This window comes from Cuculus canorus, chromosome 7 (assembly GCF_017976375.1).
Source record: "Cuculus canorus isolate bCucCan1 chromosome 7, bCucCan1.pri, whole genome shotgun sequence".
Lineage (NCBI taxonomy): Eukaryota > Metazoa > Chordata > Aves > Cuculiformes > Cuculidae > Cuculus > Cuculus canorus.
The window spans coordinates 32,015,921-32,032,636 of NC_071407.1; the positions used below are offsets into that span (position 1 = coordinate 32,015,921).

General features: G+C 38.9%; 1 protein-coding gene across 6 annotated transcripts in view; it reads left to right on the forward strand.

Annotated features, from left to right (window-relative positions):
• MGMT (O-6-methylguanine-DNA methyltransferase) overlaps positions 1 to 16,716 on the forward strand; it is a 171,917-nt gene that overhangs the window by 15,381 nt on the left and 139,820 nt on the right. For 5 of the 6 annotated variants that reach the window (XM_054071986.1, XM_054071984.1, XM_054071985.1 and 2 more), the window contains one exon: positions 8,465 to 8,604. The exons of the other annotated variant lie outside the window; for it this stretch is intronic. In XM_054071986.1, the coding sequence (XP_053927961.1) occupies positions 8,465 to 8,604 (140 nt within the window). The remainder of the gene's footprint in view (positions 1 to 8,464; positions 8,605 to 16,716) is intronic. 6 annotated transcript variants of the gene reach the window in all.

Sequence of the window (16,716 nt, forward strand, 5' to 3'; positions counted from 1 at the left end):
GGTTTTGGAGAGACGTTAGAGGGAATAGTGTGTTTGAATTTCTGTTTAATCAGTCCACTGAGGTCTGGTGTTTAAGTATCTGCTGCTACTAATGTCTCAAATCAAACTTGGCATGTGGGCAAGCTTTGGAAAATGTAGAAAAAACTGGGAAAATGCACTTCTTGAATGCAGTCTGGAATGCAGTAGTAATAACTTACCTTCCTCTTCTAAAGGAGAAAAAAATTATTTTATTACAATTAAAATATCATCCTTTAAGTAAAATAAAGAAATCCAAGGTAGCCATGGTAAGTACACTGGGAATTTGCCATTTGACAGACCAGGATTACTCCTGTCTGCCAAAGCAACAGACTGAAGACATAGCCAAAGAGCCAGAGGCTACCACTGCTTGGAAATACACTTTTATAGCTTGGCATTTTGGGGTCTTTTGATTGCCATCCAAAGAGGATTAGTAGTATAATACGATGGGACAACAGAAACTTGCTTTTGTTGTCTTTGATTGTTTAATAAAGAATTATGTGTTTGCTCTTGTGGAATACTTTTTAAATGCCGTAGAAAGCAAATATTGCTTTCTGTACGTGAACATGTATCCCTCTGGTTGGTCAGGGGCTTCTGTGAAATGGACCTTTTGGTATGTGGTAATGGAGACTGATTTTCAGTGGCTGCTGTGCCAGTTTATATTTGTATATGCTCAAAATATGCAGTTTAATTCTGTACCTTCACATATTTAATGGGATTAGTTCTCTGGAAGGTAAAGAAGTTGTTGTATCAGCCCAAACTAACCCTGGATTTGCTTAGAGACTGTCTAACATTTCCTTTCCAAACCTCCTCTAGCCAGGATATGAGAGCAGGTTTAGTTTTCGCACTCTCTAAAGTTGCAGGTTTGGCTTAACCAGGGTTTAGATTTACTTGGAGAAGCACTGGAGATATTAGTAGAGTACTGGAGGAGATCCAGGCGGCTGTATTGCATAATGGGAACTGAATGATTTCATTCTGGTTTCAAATAAGAAGTGGCATGCTAATGGCATAAATATGATGTGCCAGCCAGAGGCTGGAAATATAGTGCATTTGCTCAGGAATCCAGGAGATGGGTAGTTGTGGTTGCTGAAGCCCAGGATGGTGGGTTCCCTGGGAAGCCTGCTGCTGGCCCTCCAGTGCTGTGGTATTTCTGGGGGTGAGTTGGTTGCAGGGCTTAGAAATACTGTTCTTTCCAAGCTGACTCTGGGTTGGTAAGACCACTATGAGAAGGCATTGATAGGGGCCAGGTCAGCAAATTGTTTTCTGGCGAGTGGCTTTATTTGTTCGCCGTGGATGGCAGAAGCAAGGCTGTTAGCTGCTATAGCTCTCTAAGCCGTGGCAGTGGTTGTTTGCCAGCGAGGTGCAGAAAAGGTTTCTAGCAAAAAGCTGCTGGCAGGTTGGGATCAGCTTTACCCCTGGAAATGGCCAGTTTGGCAGCACTTCACGTGGCGCAAGAGGAAATGTGCACGTTTAATGCAGTATATTTCAGAGCAGCTTTTGTTTAAAAGCCTTATCTGGATCACAGTCCTGTTCTTCGGCTGTGGAGGTGTTTATTACGGTTGCAGCATGGACAAAAATATGTGAACTTGATATATAGCACTTTATTCTGGCAAGCTGAAAGTTTGCTTTGGATGCTGTAGGTAGAAAAAATGCACACAGTATATACAGTTATTATGGGATGTGTAGGGGAAAGAAGTGGCTTATGTCCAGATCGTGATGAACACTAGTACGCAAGAACCTGATGCAGTATATAAAGGACTTGTATTTTAAAACATCACAAGTAATTTTTAAATGTTGCTTTGCAGATTATATTGATAGAATTAAATCCAGTTAGCTCCCATGATGGTTGTTTTGTTTCAGGACTTCTTGAATTTAAGCAAGGAATGCAACAACTTTTTTCTTCCTCAAAATGTAACTGTTATCTAAATTAAAAAAATGATGTGGCACTCAGCTTTTCTTGGACTACCAGGCTTCCATATGTTTGAAGGATGCTATATGTGATGTACAAGCGTAATGGTAGAGGAAATGTGTGTTATCTTGTTCAGAAGTCATTTCTTCATTAAGTAATGAGTGATGCTGGTAGGACTACGCTGTGAGTGTGGGTTGCAGAGGGCAGCAGCAGTCTTCTCCTGCTTTGCTAGACAAGGAGAAGCTCTGCCCTGGGTTCCAGGACGGCTTTCTCACAGCTTCAGCAGTCCAATTAGATGTCAAACCTGCAGGTACACATTTGAATCACAGCATCCCTACAGCTTTAGAGTTCACTCCACTATATTTAGTTGGAAATTTTTGGATTCATTTTTTTTCTCAAGAGTAGGAAACAGCTTTCGGAAAAGTTTGTGTTTTCTCTTTGAAAGAAATCAAACATTTCATAATAAGCAAAAAGACTAAGAATTAAATGCTTTTTATTCTGTATGATTTTTATTCCAGTACACTAAATTCTTTCTGGATATGAAACTTCTGTATACTTATTTTCTTCTTTTGCCCCAACACTGAAATTATTCGTAGTACATACATTCTTTTTTTTTTTTTTCCCTTTTGGAACAGTAGCAGCCACTGTTCATTTGGAAGGTGAAAATATAGATGATTAATCAAGGTTTGAACTGGAGTAGACTTTTAGACTTGTGTTTTGATTGCACGCATCCTGTGTTTTTTCAGTTCTTACATTTTTGCTGCTTTAAAACACTTGAGTGTGAGATAATGGCTTTCTCATCTAAAACTATCTGCAGAAGGTTGGAAAATTACCCTCTACACTGAAGTATATGTGCACAAAAGCATTACCTTTACTATTAATATCTTTTCCCATATTCTTAACGTACAATGGATTGTTTCCTTTTAACTAAACGTGCAGAAATCAGTAAAACAAATACAGGAAGTTTTAAACTATTAAGGAGACATTGAGAGAACTATAATTCAATGAAAACCTTGAGTGAGTGGACCACTGGCATGTGTAGACTCACCAGCACTTGTGCCAAAACGGGAGCTCTGGTCAACCTCGTTATTCGTCTCATGCTTTCTGCAATTAAAGATTTTTACAAACAGCATTAGGGATTGTGTTTCCGAATTATAATTTCATGGCGTTGTTTTTGCAGTGGTAACAGGAGATGTAAATGACTGGCTTTTTTTCTTAAGTTATCTCAGTATGGAACGACAATAGTACCATTTCGAGAACTCCAGTTAAGGGTGTAATTGCAGTGGCAACCATTAGTGGCCCTAATTGCAGTGCTCGCTGATGCTGTAGTACGAGTGATACACTGACCTTTACACTTCAGAACAGATGGGGTGTTGGTAAACAGTCAGCTCTCATCTGTTCTGCTGACCTTGCTGTGGTGGAGTTGATAATGATGGAGACAGACATGTCTAACTTCTTATTTCTTATGATGGTTCCTACTTGGTTTTGCCTTGACAAATACCGCTGATGTGATTTGATAAGGGTTTTATTATAAGAAAGATGTAAACTTCCTGGATCAGGACTGTAGCAAGATGACTGAAATCAAGTAGCAAATTGTGAAACCAGTCCAGGTACCTGTGAAGTATTCCCCTTAAATGTAAATCCAATATTTCAAGCTTTCATTGAGTTTTAATTCAAAACTTGAATCAATAACAAGCAGGCTTGAGAACACTGTGATACTCAAAAGAAGGACACTTAAAGGGTTCTGGACTTGTATTTCTTTCCTGTAATTAGGATGAAGAAGCAACTTTCCTGGCATTTATTGATCATCCTCTCAAACTCAAAAAATTCCTGGTATTGCTTTTTGGCAAGTCTCTGATATTATATGTTATCACTAGAAACAGGACAGGTGCTTAAGAATTATAGCTTATGTGTTATCGTCTTACTGCAAGTATTTCAGAACACTGAAGTGATGAGTCTTTTGGGTATATTTATTAAGAATAGGAAGTAAATGGAATAATTGTTACTTTGTCAGACCTTTAGTGGGATGGGCTAGCCTCAGCACTCTCCAAGTGGAACTGCCCTGGAATTGTGATCTTACTGGTTAAATAAGTCAAGAAACTCAGTTTTCACAGCTACAGATCCCTATGATTTGGGCTACAAATGAGTATAGAGCTATTTGGGATCCTCTCAGACAATAGGCGCAGCCAGTTATGTTGTTGAAGCTAGTAAGTTTGCTAGAAGCTAGACAATTATGAAGTTGAAGTAGTTATATCCTACCCCAACGTTGGAGCAAGGTTACGTGAGAAACCTAGTATGGCATCTGGATAGGTTCTTTATTTTTAAATAATGGTAATTTTTGTGGTGTGGAAGAATTCAGCAGAGAGTTTTCAAATGTGCAGTGGTGGCTAGTCTAGAAATGGTAGATATATCAGCAGTTCTGGGTTTGAGAGATGGCAAGTGAAATAGAGGGAAGAATTGTAACTCAATTTCATCCTGTTGGTTTTATTTACATTATCGGGTAGCTCAGCAATTAACACTTGCTGTTAATCTGAAAGGATGAAGAGATCCATTTTTTGGAGGCAACTGGGACATCTCACTGATTAATGTACCTTTTGGTTTAAAAACATAAAATTGCAGTGTATGTGAGGACACATTTGTTTAGGTTTAGCAGTTGACTATGTTACTTTTGCCTTGATTCTCAGAAAGATTCAAGTGAAAAAATGACGAGGACTTCCATTTGAAGTTTAGCAACATGCTCTAGCCTCATGGAAATACCCTGTTAAATCCGTTGCAGGTTGGGGCAGAAGGGATTATCATTAATATTTTGATGTGGCGTGGTAGGTTTATATTGTTGTTAAGCAGCATGAAGGAAATAGAAAAAGCTGTAGAGGGAGATCCATCAGGGATAGGGCTCTGGCTTCTTCCTGATGGGAAGGATTCATGTGCTCGGTAATACTTAAGGGAAAATGTGTGAAAAGGCGACATTTTTGGTCTCTGACCATAGCCTTAAGACAGAACTTGTTTTAAGACAATTTCTGATATCCTGATGGCTGAGCACTTGTGGTGGGTACAAACCCGTCCATAGGCAGTACTGTTCCATTTTTTCCAGTGGAAATCTGCAATATCTGGTGTTTTAATACTGTACCTAAGCCCGGTGAGATCTTTAAGAGGTGGACACAGGAAAAGTTGGAAAGGAATATTCATGAAGATATTTTGCATTCTGTTTCCCCTTCAGGTCAGTATCAGGGATTTGGTCCGTGGAGCTGAAGCGCAGGAAATGCCCTGAGGTTTGCTTCCTTGACTTGTTCTCTGGGAAATCCAAACCTATTGGGAGAATATGAAGCATGGAAACACTTGTCTATGGACTTCTTGAACCTTGTTAGTCCTTGAGGTTTCCCTGCATTTTTTTATTTATCCATTCCCCATTATGGATGTGAATTGGATGTGAATTGGGTCTCAGACCAAACTGCAGTGGAAACTGGGGGTAGGAGCTGTAGAACATAGAAAATAATTTCAAATTATTTACTATAATGTGAAAGACCATTAATGCAAATTTAAGTAAAATTTGTATTTAATCAAATGGAAGCTATGTTTTAGTGCTGAAAACCTTGGCTACAGCAAGGCTGTTAAACTGAGTTACACTGCAAAGCGTACGAGGTTAAGATCCCTATATGCAAGTCATCAAGCTAATGCTGGCTTTTGGGTTCATAGCACCTCGTTTAGGAGATAAAACGCAGTGCTGTTCTGCATCCTTAGCATCTGAACCCTAGGAAAGCAATTTGAGTGGCACATCTCTGTTTTTTTAGTGGTGTTCTGTGGAGTTGACGTGTAATTTAGGGGACCTTCGCCCTTTGGAGGAGCGTGGTGCTTCTGAGGCATGTGCTGTTGCAAAGTCACGGGAGCACACCTGGAAAATGAGGCTTCTCTGTATAAGACATTAACTCATAAATCATCCTAATATTCTTACTGATAAATCATCTTCTGTGAAAACCTTTTGATACCCATCTGTTATTAATGACAAAAATGACTTAATTCCGTTGGCTAACAGTCTTCCAGTGTTCTATAGAGCATTTAGCATTCTAGTGAGATAGAATAGACACTGCACCTACATTTTTATTTCTGTAGCAAGACTCCAGAGGATGGCAGAATTTTCTTTTCTAAAAGTCCTAAATTTTCTACATAATAGTCTTCAAAATCATGAGAGATTTTGACACATATTCGTATGTTTTACAGTGGAAGGAGTGAAAGTGGACATTAGTGCAGTAGAGGATAAAGGCAAAAGGTAGTTTATTTGGATTTATTAGATTTTTGCTTTAAGCTGCCATTCATTTCTAGTTCTAAGAAATTCAGCAAAGGCACAGTGGGTATGATGTTGTTGAGCAAGTTGTGCCTGTATTGGAAGGATGTGGGCAGAAGCAAGTTTTTAGTACCCACCGCTCTGCAGTAAATCATGTGTAAGCTTTTAATACTTCCAGCTGGCCAAGTTTAAAGGCAGTTTCTTTGCATCTGAAAACTGTTGCAATTTAAATCTTTAATAAAATTTCACTTTATTTTAAAATAGCCCATCCTGCAGGAGAATATTGTTCCTTCCATCTTCCCTGGCTTATCTAAGTAGCTGTGTATAAGCAGTGAAGGGCATACTAGTATCTGGGCAGAGGATGCTGTGCATTGTACAAGGACCTTCATCTTGGAGGCTCCCAACCCAGTCGCATGTGTATTTGGATATATGTCATATAGTTTCATTCTTCTACAAAAATAAACCTTCTAAATATTGCTGTCCAATGCATATGATAAACAAAATTACTAGTTGTAGTCACTCAAGGTTTTCATCTATAAAGCTTAGTTCGACTTGGTGTGATCTCATAGCATTATTTATAGTTTTCTGTTACTCACTGCATCCTGTGTTTTGTTATAATGAAAAAAGCTGTCCTCCTATCACTAAGTTGTTATATTCATGGACTACGTGGTATGAGGTTCAGTGCATCTAGTTTAGGGCTGTCACACAAATAAACATGAAGAATGTATACTGTTTTTCCCCATATGTAAACTTCTATGTTGCATTTTCACTACGACGTGGCAGTGAGGTGCTGCTCCAAAAAAAAAAGTTCACCCATGTCCTCTCCTTGAGGAGGCAGAAGGAATGAGGAAGAAGTTGAGTAAAAGGAGAGTTTCTTTGTAATACCAGTAAACGTTTGATTATTTAGCAAAAAGCTGATTTGGATTACAGTCAAACTAAATAAACCACTAGGAACCTGCAGTTCTTCAAGCCTGGTGCACTGTGCAGGACTTCTCTGAGTAAATTTGAACTGGTTGCTGCAGGTCTGTAACTGAGGAATTGTGTAAGTGCCTCCCAAAATTCAGAGGTTTGAATTTACTTTTGCCCTCCTAGGCAAAACTGTTTATTTGATTATTTTTTTTCTGCTCTTCATGCTGATTGTATTACTTGCACGTGTGACTTGCTTACGTAGCATAGTGGAGATTAAAAAGAAGCTACAAGAAGTCACCAGCCATAAGCTCTCAGGCATAGATTTTCCTGTCTTCTGCTGCACTCCTAGTCTTGTCACGGTGCTCTTTAATCAGTTTTCCAGATTCTTTGTTACTTCTGCATTTCACCCTGTAGGTCATCAGGCTTGCACATTCTGCTCCTCGCTGTCGGTGGCCATAGGTGTTATAGGTGAGGTGGACTTGGGAGCACTTTGGGGTAGATTGTAAATTGAGGTAAATACTGGGGAAAATAAGTTTACATAGTTGTCTGTGGGGACTGGTGATTTTGCAGTTTGCACGAACAAGCAAATTTTTCAGGTGTAAGGCAAACTGCAAGTTAGCTCTATGGTCTGAGCGGCATTGAAAAACAAGAAACCTTGTTAGGGTCTTGATACTTGTGCTGTTCTGTCCTATTTCTGTCCTAATGATTGTACAAACCAAACTAAACAGAACTCAAACATCTACTGAGTCACTTTGGTTTTCAGCCAAGATGAATTTGACAAGTATGTTATTGTTGGTCTTGTACAATACTGAGAAATGCTTGGCATCTGTTTCCAACTACATCCTATCAGTAATCGTAAAACCAGGCTAGTAACAATACGAATAAAAAATGTTTGTTTTACTAAGGAATGATTGATTTTTTTCATATATTTTTTCCAGCAGACATATTCTATTTGTGTTCCAGCAGTTATTTGCATAACACTGCTGCTGTAAACCAGTGAATAGACTTTGTTGTCACAATAATCCTTTTAAAATCAGTGTCAAAACACATCGCATGTTAGCTGATAAACCAACCATGTAACTGCTGTTACTTGAGATTTTCTGAAGTTCACTGTTCTGCTTGTTAACATGTTTTTTGAGATTTTGATTTTCGATGCTGACTTCTTAGGGCGGATCGTTTAAAGTTGGAGTTTTGAAAGTAAAAGGCATAGCGGAGGAAATTTAAAATATAAGTATGCTGTTTTCTTGCTTTTTAAAAAAAATTACTTTTGATAACTGCTCAAAATACCTTGACATGAATGTTTATTGGTAAAAATGCATGCAATTAAAGAGGAGGTTTTCTTTTATGAACAGGTGACTTTCAAAGAGGGAGAATTTCAATGCGGAGAGAAACACGTGGTGCTGCTTAGCCCCGTGGGAAAACTCGAGATATCTGGGTGTGAAACAGGCTTGCATGAAATAAAACTTCCAAAAATGAGCGTGCTGCCAAGTGGGTAAGTTCTTGTCCTGTTGATCCTGTCTGTGTATGTGGTGGAGGAAAGAGATTGTCCAAAGGATCTAAGACACAACTATGTGCACTAGTTCTTACTAGCCACGCTGGGAACACAGTGCTGGCTCCTATGAGAGGCTGAAGCAGATTCTTTTGTTCCTTTGAGAAGTGGCAGCTCTAACATGCATTTTTCTCTGCTGCATCTATAATATCAACAAAGAAATGTTCTAAAATAAAAGCATTTTTACTCTAGATTTTGAAAGTACCTCCTAATTTTGGACACACATGTAAATCTCTCACTGAGGAGTCAGACCTCCTTGCATACTTTGCAGATTTTGCAGACTTGTATCTAGGTATAAATGTTCCAACCAGCAGAACTAGGATTCGGTAGTTGTTTTAATTAGTGGTACTATTTCTGAGAGCCTTGGTTTGTTCTGCATATCTGTACTGTCTTCTGGAGTTCAGAACAGATGATACACATGGCAATGGAGGTGATATCTCCATATACAAGACTGATTGACATAGTAGTGGTACATTTTACTGTTGAATGTGTCATTCTGCTAATGTGTATGTGTCCTGTTCAGGTCTTTGGTCTGTGCTTTTTTCTTTATTTGTAGGGAAATGTTCAGAGATATTTTTAGAAGGAACACTAAATTCTTTCAAAATTACTGGATGCTGAATTCCTCTACCAAAAGAAAGTTAATAATACAATTTATTTAAGTTTGATCTCTTCAACTGTTGTTGGTAAAAAAATTGCAGCCTTTGCCACAGTCCGTAGCAGCAGACCTTGTTGTGACAAGACTTAAACAGGTTTGCCTTCTTTCTCTCTACATTGTCCTCTTCTCCTCTGCTTTTTACTTCTGAAATTCTCCATTGATATACGGGGTTTCCCCTTTTCTTTTTTTGTGTTTTATTATCGTTGTGACTTAAATGTGCATAAAATTAATCAGGAATATGAAGCATAATGTGTATTCTGGTTGCAATATGGTTTTGCCTCTAATACAAAAACCCTCAGAACTTTTGGATATGGCAGTTTTGCCAACTCCAGTGATATGGAAATTAGTACTTCCGTTTCTTCATACGCTGATTTTAGTATTGGATTTCTGCTGCTGAGGAATGGAAATAAAGCGGTATTTAGGATAAAGACAAAGTTTGCCTTTGCTGCAGAGCAACATCTGCCTGAAGGACAACTAAGCAGGCAAGGACTCTTCACCCTTGAGAAGAGAAGATGCAAGTGAGTGGGTGGAAGAACAGTAGGAAGAAGGTCTGTGGGCTCTCAGGTGATGAATATAAGAAATTATGTTCTTCTGTATAACACTAGACAAAGTGAATTGCATGATGATAAAAGCTGAAGTCAAAAAACAATTGTGAAGTTGCGGGTACCGAAAAACACAGGTTTAAAGTGAAATGGCAGATTATTGGAAGAAAATAATTACACACGCTTAGTAGAGGCAAAGAAGGTGGTTGGGAGGTACTGTTATATTGGTTGTGTTTGTGTTGTTTTCTTTGGAGGGGTAAGAGCAAAAGCCTATTTTTGACTTCTTTATATAGCGTTGAGGTTTCAAATATTTCATGTGATGGGTTGCGTTCTCTTCTTGAACAAAGCTTCTAGGACAGAAATCAATCTTGCAGGCACACGGACTTTTTCCAGGAAATTACACGTGTCTCCAAAAGCTCCAAGTACTTTATTTCTCGTCTCTGCCTGCACAGATGAAAGGTGCTGTTACTGACAAATGGTGAATCATTCCCCTCCTCAAGGGAGCCTCGCTGCTAGGCAAGGTCTGTCGTGTTTGTAAGGACAGATGCTGCTGTCTTTGTTCATGGGAGCTGCCATTTGCTCAAGTGTAACATGGCAAGGTTGGCTGGTTGAAGAAGGTTCTTCTGATCTTGTTCTTCAGGCAGATATCAGGCAATCTAGATCCTTTTCCTCATTCTTCAATTTTTGTCTGATCTTGATCTTTCAGTTTTCTCAGTGGTGGGCTGACTTGATTTCTCAGCTTCCCAGAAGGGTTGAGGCCTTAGTGGCATCTTGATTACTCTTAACTTAGTAGGTTGCATGATTTATATGCAAGAATCATTATATTACAGATGGAATATTCCTCAGGAGTGGTTCAGAAATTAATGGTAAGCATTATTACAATTACTTTAAGAATTTAAATCTGAAAAAGAGGTGGAACGTGAGACTTCCTTTTTTCTCTACCGATTATAAAGTTCTAAAAATTTTAAAGCCATCTGTAAATGTTTGTGCTGAAGTATAACATTTAATCTCTTCTACTCATCGCTAGTGAATAGTTGTTAAATCTGGCCTCATTATTTTCGACAGAATAAAATAAAAACAAAACAGTGCCCAGTGTTTCTCCTAACTGGCTAATAAACATTGTGGTAAGAATGTTGGGTAGGAAAAAAAAAAACATAAGAAACATAAAAATTGATTTTAATGGACCTCTGTCAGAGAGAACCATAATGAGCGCAAGTCTGGTCATAAATACTGGTATTCTGCTCCACAGTGCTTGGGATTTTTCATGTAGAATTGCATGTAACAATCAATATAGATTTTAGAGGTTTTTAACAACAAAAATAACTAAACCTTTGAAATGTATAAATACTTAAGGCGTGCAGTCCGCCAGACAAACCTGCTAGTTGTAGAAATATCTGATAAGAGTGCCTAGTTAATTGCATAATCGGTTCGTGGAGATCTTCCTCTATTTTACAGCTTGTAAAATGCTGTGCAATTAATCACCTGAGATTACAACCTATTCTGTGATGGCTCTCCTTAAAACTTAAGAACACAGACTATAATGTAGCCTAGAAAGAGAAGCAACAAAGTAAAATTTGGTTTTCAGTATGCTTGAAAGAAATTGATCTATTAATGAGATGAAACTAATTGTAATAACAGAAGGTTATTCTGGTCCTTGTGAAGCTGGCGGAGTTTAAAAGTCAAGGCACATCACAGCATAATGGTTTCTGTTGGGGGAGCAGGAATTTTTATTCAAGCTTATGAAATTTCTTCTGTATGCATTAAAACTTTCAGCTAAATATGATTGTGACAGTTTTAATTTACTGAATGCCGACTAAAATTGTTTCTAACCATTTTCCAATCTTAAGTGCAAGCTAGCAGTTGCCTAACTTAAAACAATAACTTGAAATCACTTGCTTCTATTTTAGGATTCAAATTGTGGGTTGTCTTGTTCATTTATTTTTCAAATTGGCATCGTCATTTGGTAAAGTGCTGAAGATAGAGCCAGCAGAGATGATCTTAGCATCAGAATAGCTCTGGAATAATCAGATTCTTCATTTTTGATACCCGTGTGCTGTATGATGGATGCTACAGCAGCTTTAACCTATGTACAGTATCATAAAGAGGTGCACATGTTGGGCTCACAGGCTGTCTTCACAGCTTTGAAGTTTTAGAATTAGTTTCCTTTGTTATTCTGCTGTCCCCTGCAGTGTTTCCACCCAGGGATGAGAAGCCTTGTCCTTACTCCTGAGCTGGAGGGGTAAATTATCTGCTTGGTGAGCAGGGAGTTGCTCTTGTGACTTCTGTTAACAGGAACAGAAACCACGCTTGTATTTTCCTGTGCTAAATATTTACAGCAGAAGATACGTCAGAAACATGGGATGTTGACTTGGCACTCGGGATGGCAGGCAGGGAGCAGTTTTTCCCTGTGTTGCAAAAATCCAGATTCGTTCAGGAATTTCCACGTTTCCTCGGGAGAATTGCCCCAGAGTTTCCAGTTCTCTTTATGGTCAACATGTAGCAAGAGTTCCCTAGCCTACACGTGCTGATGCAAGGAAATACGGGAGCAACTGGAGGATTTTAGTAAAATAAAAGGCAGTATCATAACATGCCTTGAGGTACACTGAAACGGCTTCCAGTGTGTAGTTGGAAGATCTTGTCCTGCTGAGCATGGAGTCATGAATAGTGCGATGTACTCCTACGTACTAATGAGTGTGCATGTGAAATGAAAGTTAAATTTGCCTTTTATGAATAGTGAGCATGGACCTCAGGTTATGCTAAGTAGACACCCACCATGGGACGTAAGGAAACAGCCATTAGAAGTTGTTGAGTTTTTCCACTTAAAAGCTTGGCTGAGCTGACTGCAGTCTGTCGCTGCCGTCCTTGCACAGGTCCAGCGCTGAAGCAGGATGTGGATGATTTGAAGACAGCCACCCTCTCAGTGCTGGGCTTCTGCTCCTTCAGGTTAGGAACTGACAAGGTGCACGGCTGGCTTGAGCTCCACTGAGGAACCCAAGCTCCCTTTTTTTGCAGGAGACAACATATGAAGGTGGCTGCTTCTTCTCCATGGACTTGGGTGCTGATACGGGTGTGAATTTGAATCTGAGAGGCTGCAGAGAAGGTTTCGGCGTTTCATACACGTTTCTGAGAAGTCAGGTTGGGCAGGTTGACTTGCTTTACCATTGCTTGAATGGTCAAAATATGCATTTTCCTGGTGGTATAGGAATACGCAAGACTTACCTTTACGTTATTTTCAGAAAAATTCTTTTGGAAGCAGTGTGATCCCATCTGCCCTCTGTATTTCTTGCGGGTTATTTGCAATTTTCTTTATAGTGTTACATTTCCCTGCATCTTACTGAGAGAGGTCAGAGGAGGAGGAACAAGAAGCCAGTTTGGCCATTCTTGTATTATTAATCTGCCTAAACCTTTTAAGGGTGAATCTGCAGTTCAAGCAGTTCGCCAGGGTTTCAGTCAATCTCTCTCTGCCAGTTTAACATTATCAGAGACTCCCCAGAATCTCAGTTTAAACAGGTTTCCAGCTATTACAGATTCAAAGAAAATCTCAAGTGAAAAAGCAGCGGATGCAGTGGTGTACGGGAGTCTGATAAGAGCCTAGAACAATAACTTGGAGAGGTGTGAACCACTCTGTTCATCTCTGAGGTATTTAATCATAGCCAGTGATGATGGTTTAAATGTCAACTTTGCTAACTGTTTCATTCCTCATACTTTAAAATTTACTGGGAGTGATATCTCACTTTGATGCTACAAGTGGGAGGCATTTGGGAGAGTGCCACTCCTATTTTTCCAATAAGCATCAGCCAAGGCTAAGAAACTTAGTAGAGCTCAGGGGCGTACTAAAAACATCTGAAGGAGGTAGGTATGCAACTACGCCGCTTAGCTGCTTTGAATAGATTTCTGGTTTACTATGAATATCTGATGTGACTTATGTGAATAGAGGGTTACTGGCAATATAGCTTGGAAGGGTTGCCACTCCTCCCCGCTCAGTTCATTCTTAAAATTATTGTATAACAGCAGGGATTTTCTAATTAAAATGGTGTAGGATAAGACCTCAATGAGACAAAGTATGCGTATGCAGTAAAGAAGCTAATGGGCTTGGCATGATCTTAAATGTAGAGCCAGGGAGGGCAGTGAAAGGTGTCCTAGAAACCTGCTTGAAACTTAAGGTACTCATAGCCTGGACTCTATGGAGTCTGGGTCCTTTCTTGAGAAAAGATGTGATCTGTCTGGTGAAACCAAACCACTGGGTTCAATTCTTCGGCAGAGCCTGACATTTCCAACATTGCAGATGATCAACTGTATTTACAACCATTATTCTTGAATAACTAAAGCCGTATTTCTGGTTACTTCAAAAACCGAGACCACTCTCTATATGGAGTCATCCTGAGGTCCACAATGCAGTTTATAGACCTTATGAATAATAACATTAAATAAAACTTCAATATCTCTCCGCTTTTTGGAAAATTGTATTTTTTTTCTAGTTGGTTTACTTAACCAGAACTGTTTCAGTGTTTGTCTTCTGTAAGGTCTCGGTACTGCACCCATAGGGGAAGATGTTAAAACACTGACTGTGGGCAAGTCCAGATGCATCGCTTTGCTGCCAGCTGAAACAAAGCACTTACTCTTGTAAATACTATAATCATCCACACTGACGGCACTTATCAATGATCAAAGTATGTTTTGCATGGCACTTTCCTTTTTGTATAGTTTAATGTATTTAATTACTGTTTACAGTGACTGGAAAATGGTTCATTCGATGGATGTTTTGTAGGCGTTAATATAAACAGATTAGGTTGGAGATAGTCTGCTTTTTATGGGAGTCAGAGTGTGGTAAGTCCTTCGGTAGCAGCTAGGCGAAGGGCTTGGACTGCTTCACGTGTTCTTTGCTTCTGTAATCCCTTATTCTCAAAAGCTTCAAAGTACTGCTTCGTCCGTCTCAGAGAGCGTATTTTAGACATTTAGTTCCTTTGAAAATGGTGGGAATGCTGTGCATGTGAGGCAGTGCAGCTGTCCACATGTGCTCGGTGTTGGTCTGGTCTCTGGGCTGCTTCTCTTGTATTTTAACCCGTCACAACCCTGACCGTCTTGATTTATGTATTGATGAGTAACATGCAAGCATGATTTAGGTGCATGTGTAGAACAGTCACCAAAAGAAGGTGGTCAGTCTTACATATCTTTCCCTAAGCCTTTTATTTCTAAGTGTTAACTCGTGGCACTAAGCTCTCACAACTCTCATTGAGTTTTCTGCAGCTTGTCTTAAAAACAAAACATGCAGATGCCGTAACAGGATGGTGCATGTTACTTCAAATTACTTCAAAATCCCAGGAAGGTGGTATATTTTAAAAGAAAAAATAAGAAAGAAAAAAGAAATATTACCTTCTCTGGTAGTAGTGTCTACAAATATCCAGGCATCAATCTTTATTTCAGCAGATTCAATGGATGTGGCAGGAAGAGTTATTATATAGCATAGTCCTCCTTTTATTAAAAATAAACTAGCCTGGGCTTTTTCATAGTTTCTTGTGGAGATGCTACAGATTGTTTATGCTGCATCAGGATAAGAAAACTTTTTATTGGAAATAGTGTTTCAAAAACTTAAAATAAACTCTAAAAATGTAGAAAGTTTAGACTTGGTCAAAGCTTTACACGTAGTACAGCTCAAATATATAGTTTCATATGTTTTTAGAAATGGTTTGCAGAATAAGTTTTACTGTCGGGGTGGATGGTGAACTTTATTTTGCATGACTGGCAAACCCACATTCCTCTCTCACTTAAACTGAAGTGAATCTCAAGCAGCTCTACTGTAATCAATACTGTACTTTAGATTTGTTATTTTTCCTGACAGCACTGCTGCATTTCTATTCATCTGTCAAAGGCAGTATTACAAGTTCCAAATAGGAGTGTTTTTTGCAAGTCTTCAGATGTGGTTTTGTCCAGAAATCTGGCTAGAGAAGTCTTTGAGTGCTCTATGTAAGAAATATATATATATATATATAAATCCAGATTTCTGTTGGGCAGTTATGCATGGTACTAATCTGATGTTTTAAAAGCTTTAATGTTAACATAGACAATACCATGTCTAAATGCTAAAAGCCCTTTTCTCAGTGTGCAGAAGAACAAAAACTACTCAACTGCTCTGTGTAAACCTCAGTGGTTGGCCAAGACTTCTAAAGCAAGAAATGTTATAAGAACCCACTGATAGCATTTTACAGTGATGATATTTTAAAATGGCAAAAATAACAACAAACTGTATTAGATAATATAACTTGTGCAGACACCCACTTGGAAATACCACAAATATGATGGGTTTATTTCTGCTGCAGAAGATATAGAGTTGTAATAGTGCTGAAAAATAATTTCGCCAAAGAGGAGCATCAGAATTTGTCTATGCAGCATCATCTCTTCAAGAAATTTTTCAGGAAATATTTTTTTTCCTGACACCTGCCCTATACTATGCCACAGATACTGTGCTCGGTGTATCTCTGCTCTCTCTTCTGTAATTCAGGCTGTGGATGGAACCTTTCCACTTCTTGTGCCACAGGTAGATAAATGCAGTGGAGCATTTTTCTATTGCAAATCCTGCTATAAAGCTGGGAAGATGGGCTGCATAATGACATGAATTATGTTTCTATTATGTATCAGAATTAGTGGGTATTCTTAAACATTGCAGCTCTTCGTCTTGCCTTTCTTCATGGAATTGTCTAGTCCTCTAAAAACATCTAGATGCATTTAAAGCCGCAGAGGTGTTTTGAGATTAGACAATGGGATGTAAGTACGGACACCCATCTGGATAGTACGAACTCTTCTGGCAGCTCTCCTTAAACAAGGAAATGGAATTACAAAGTGTTTTGCTGGGAAGTGCGT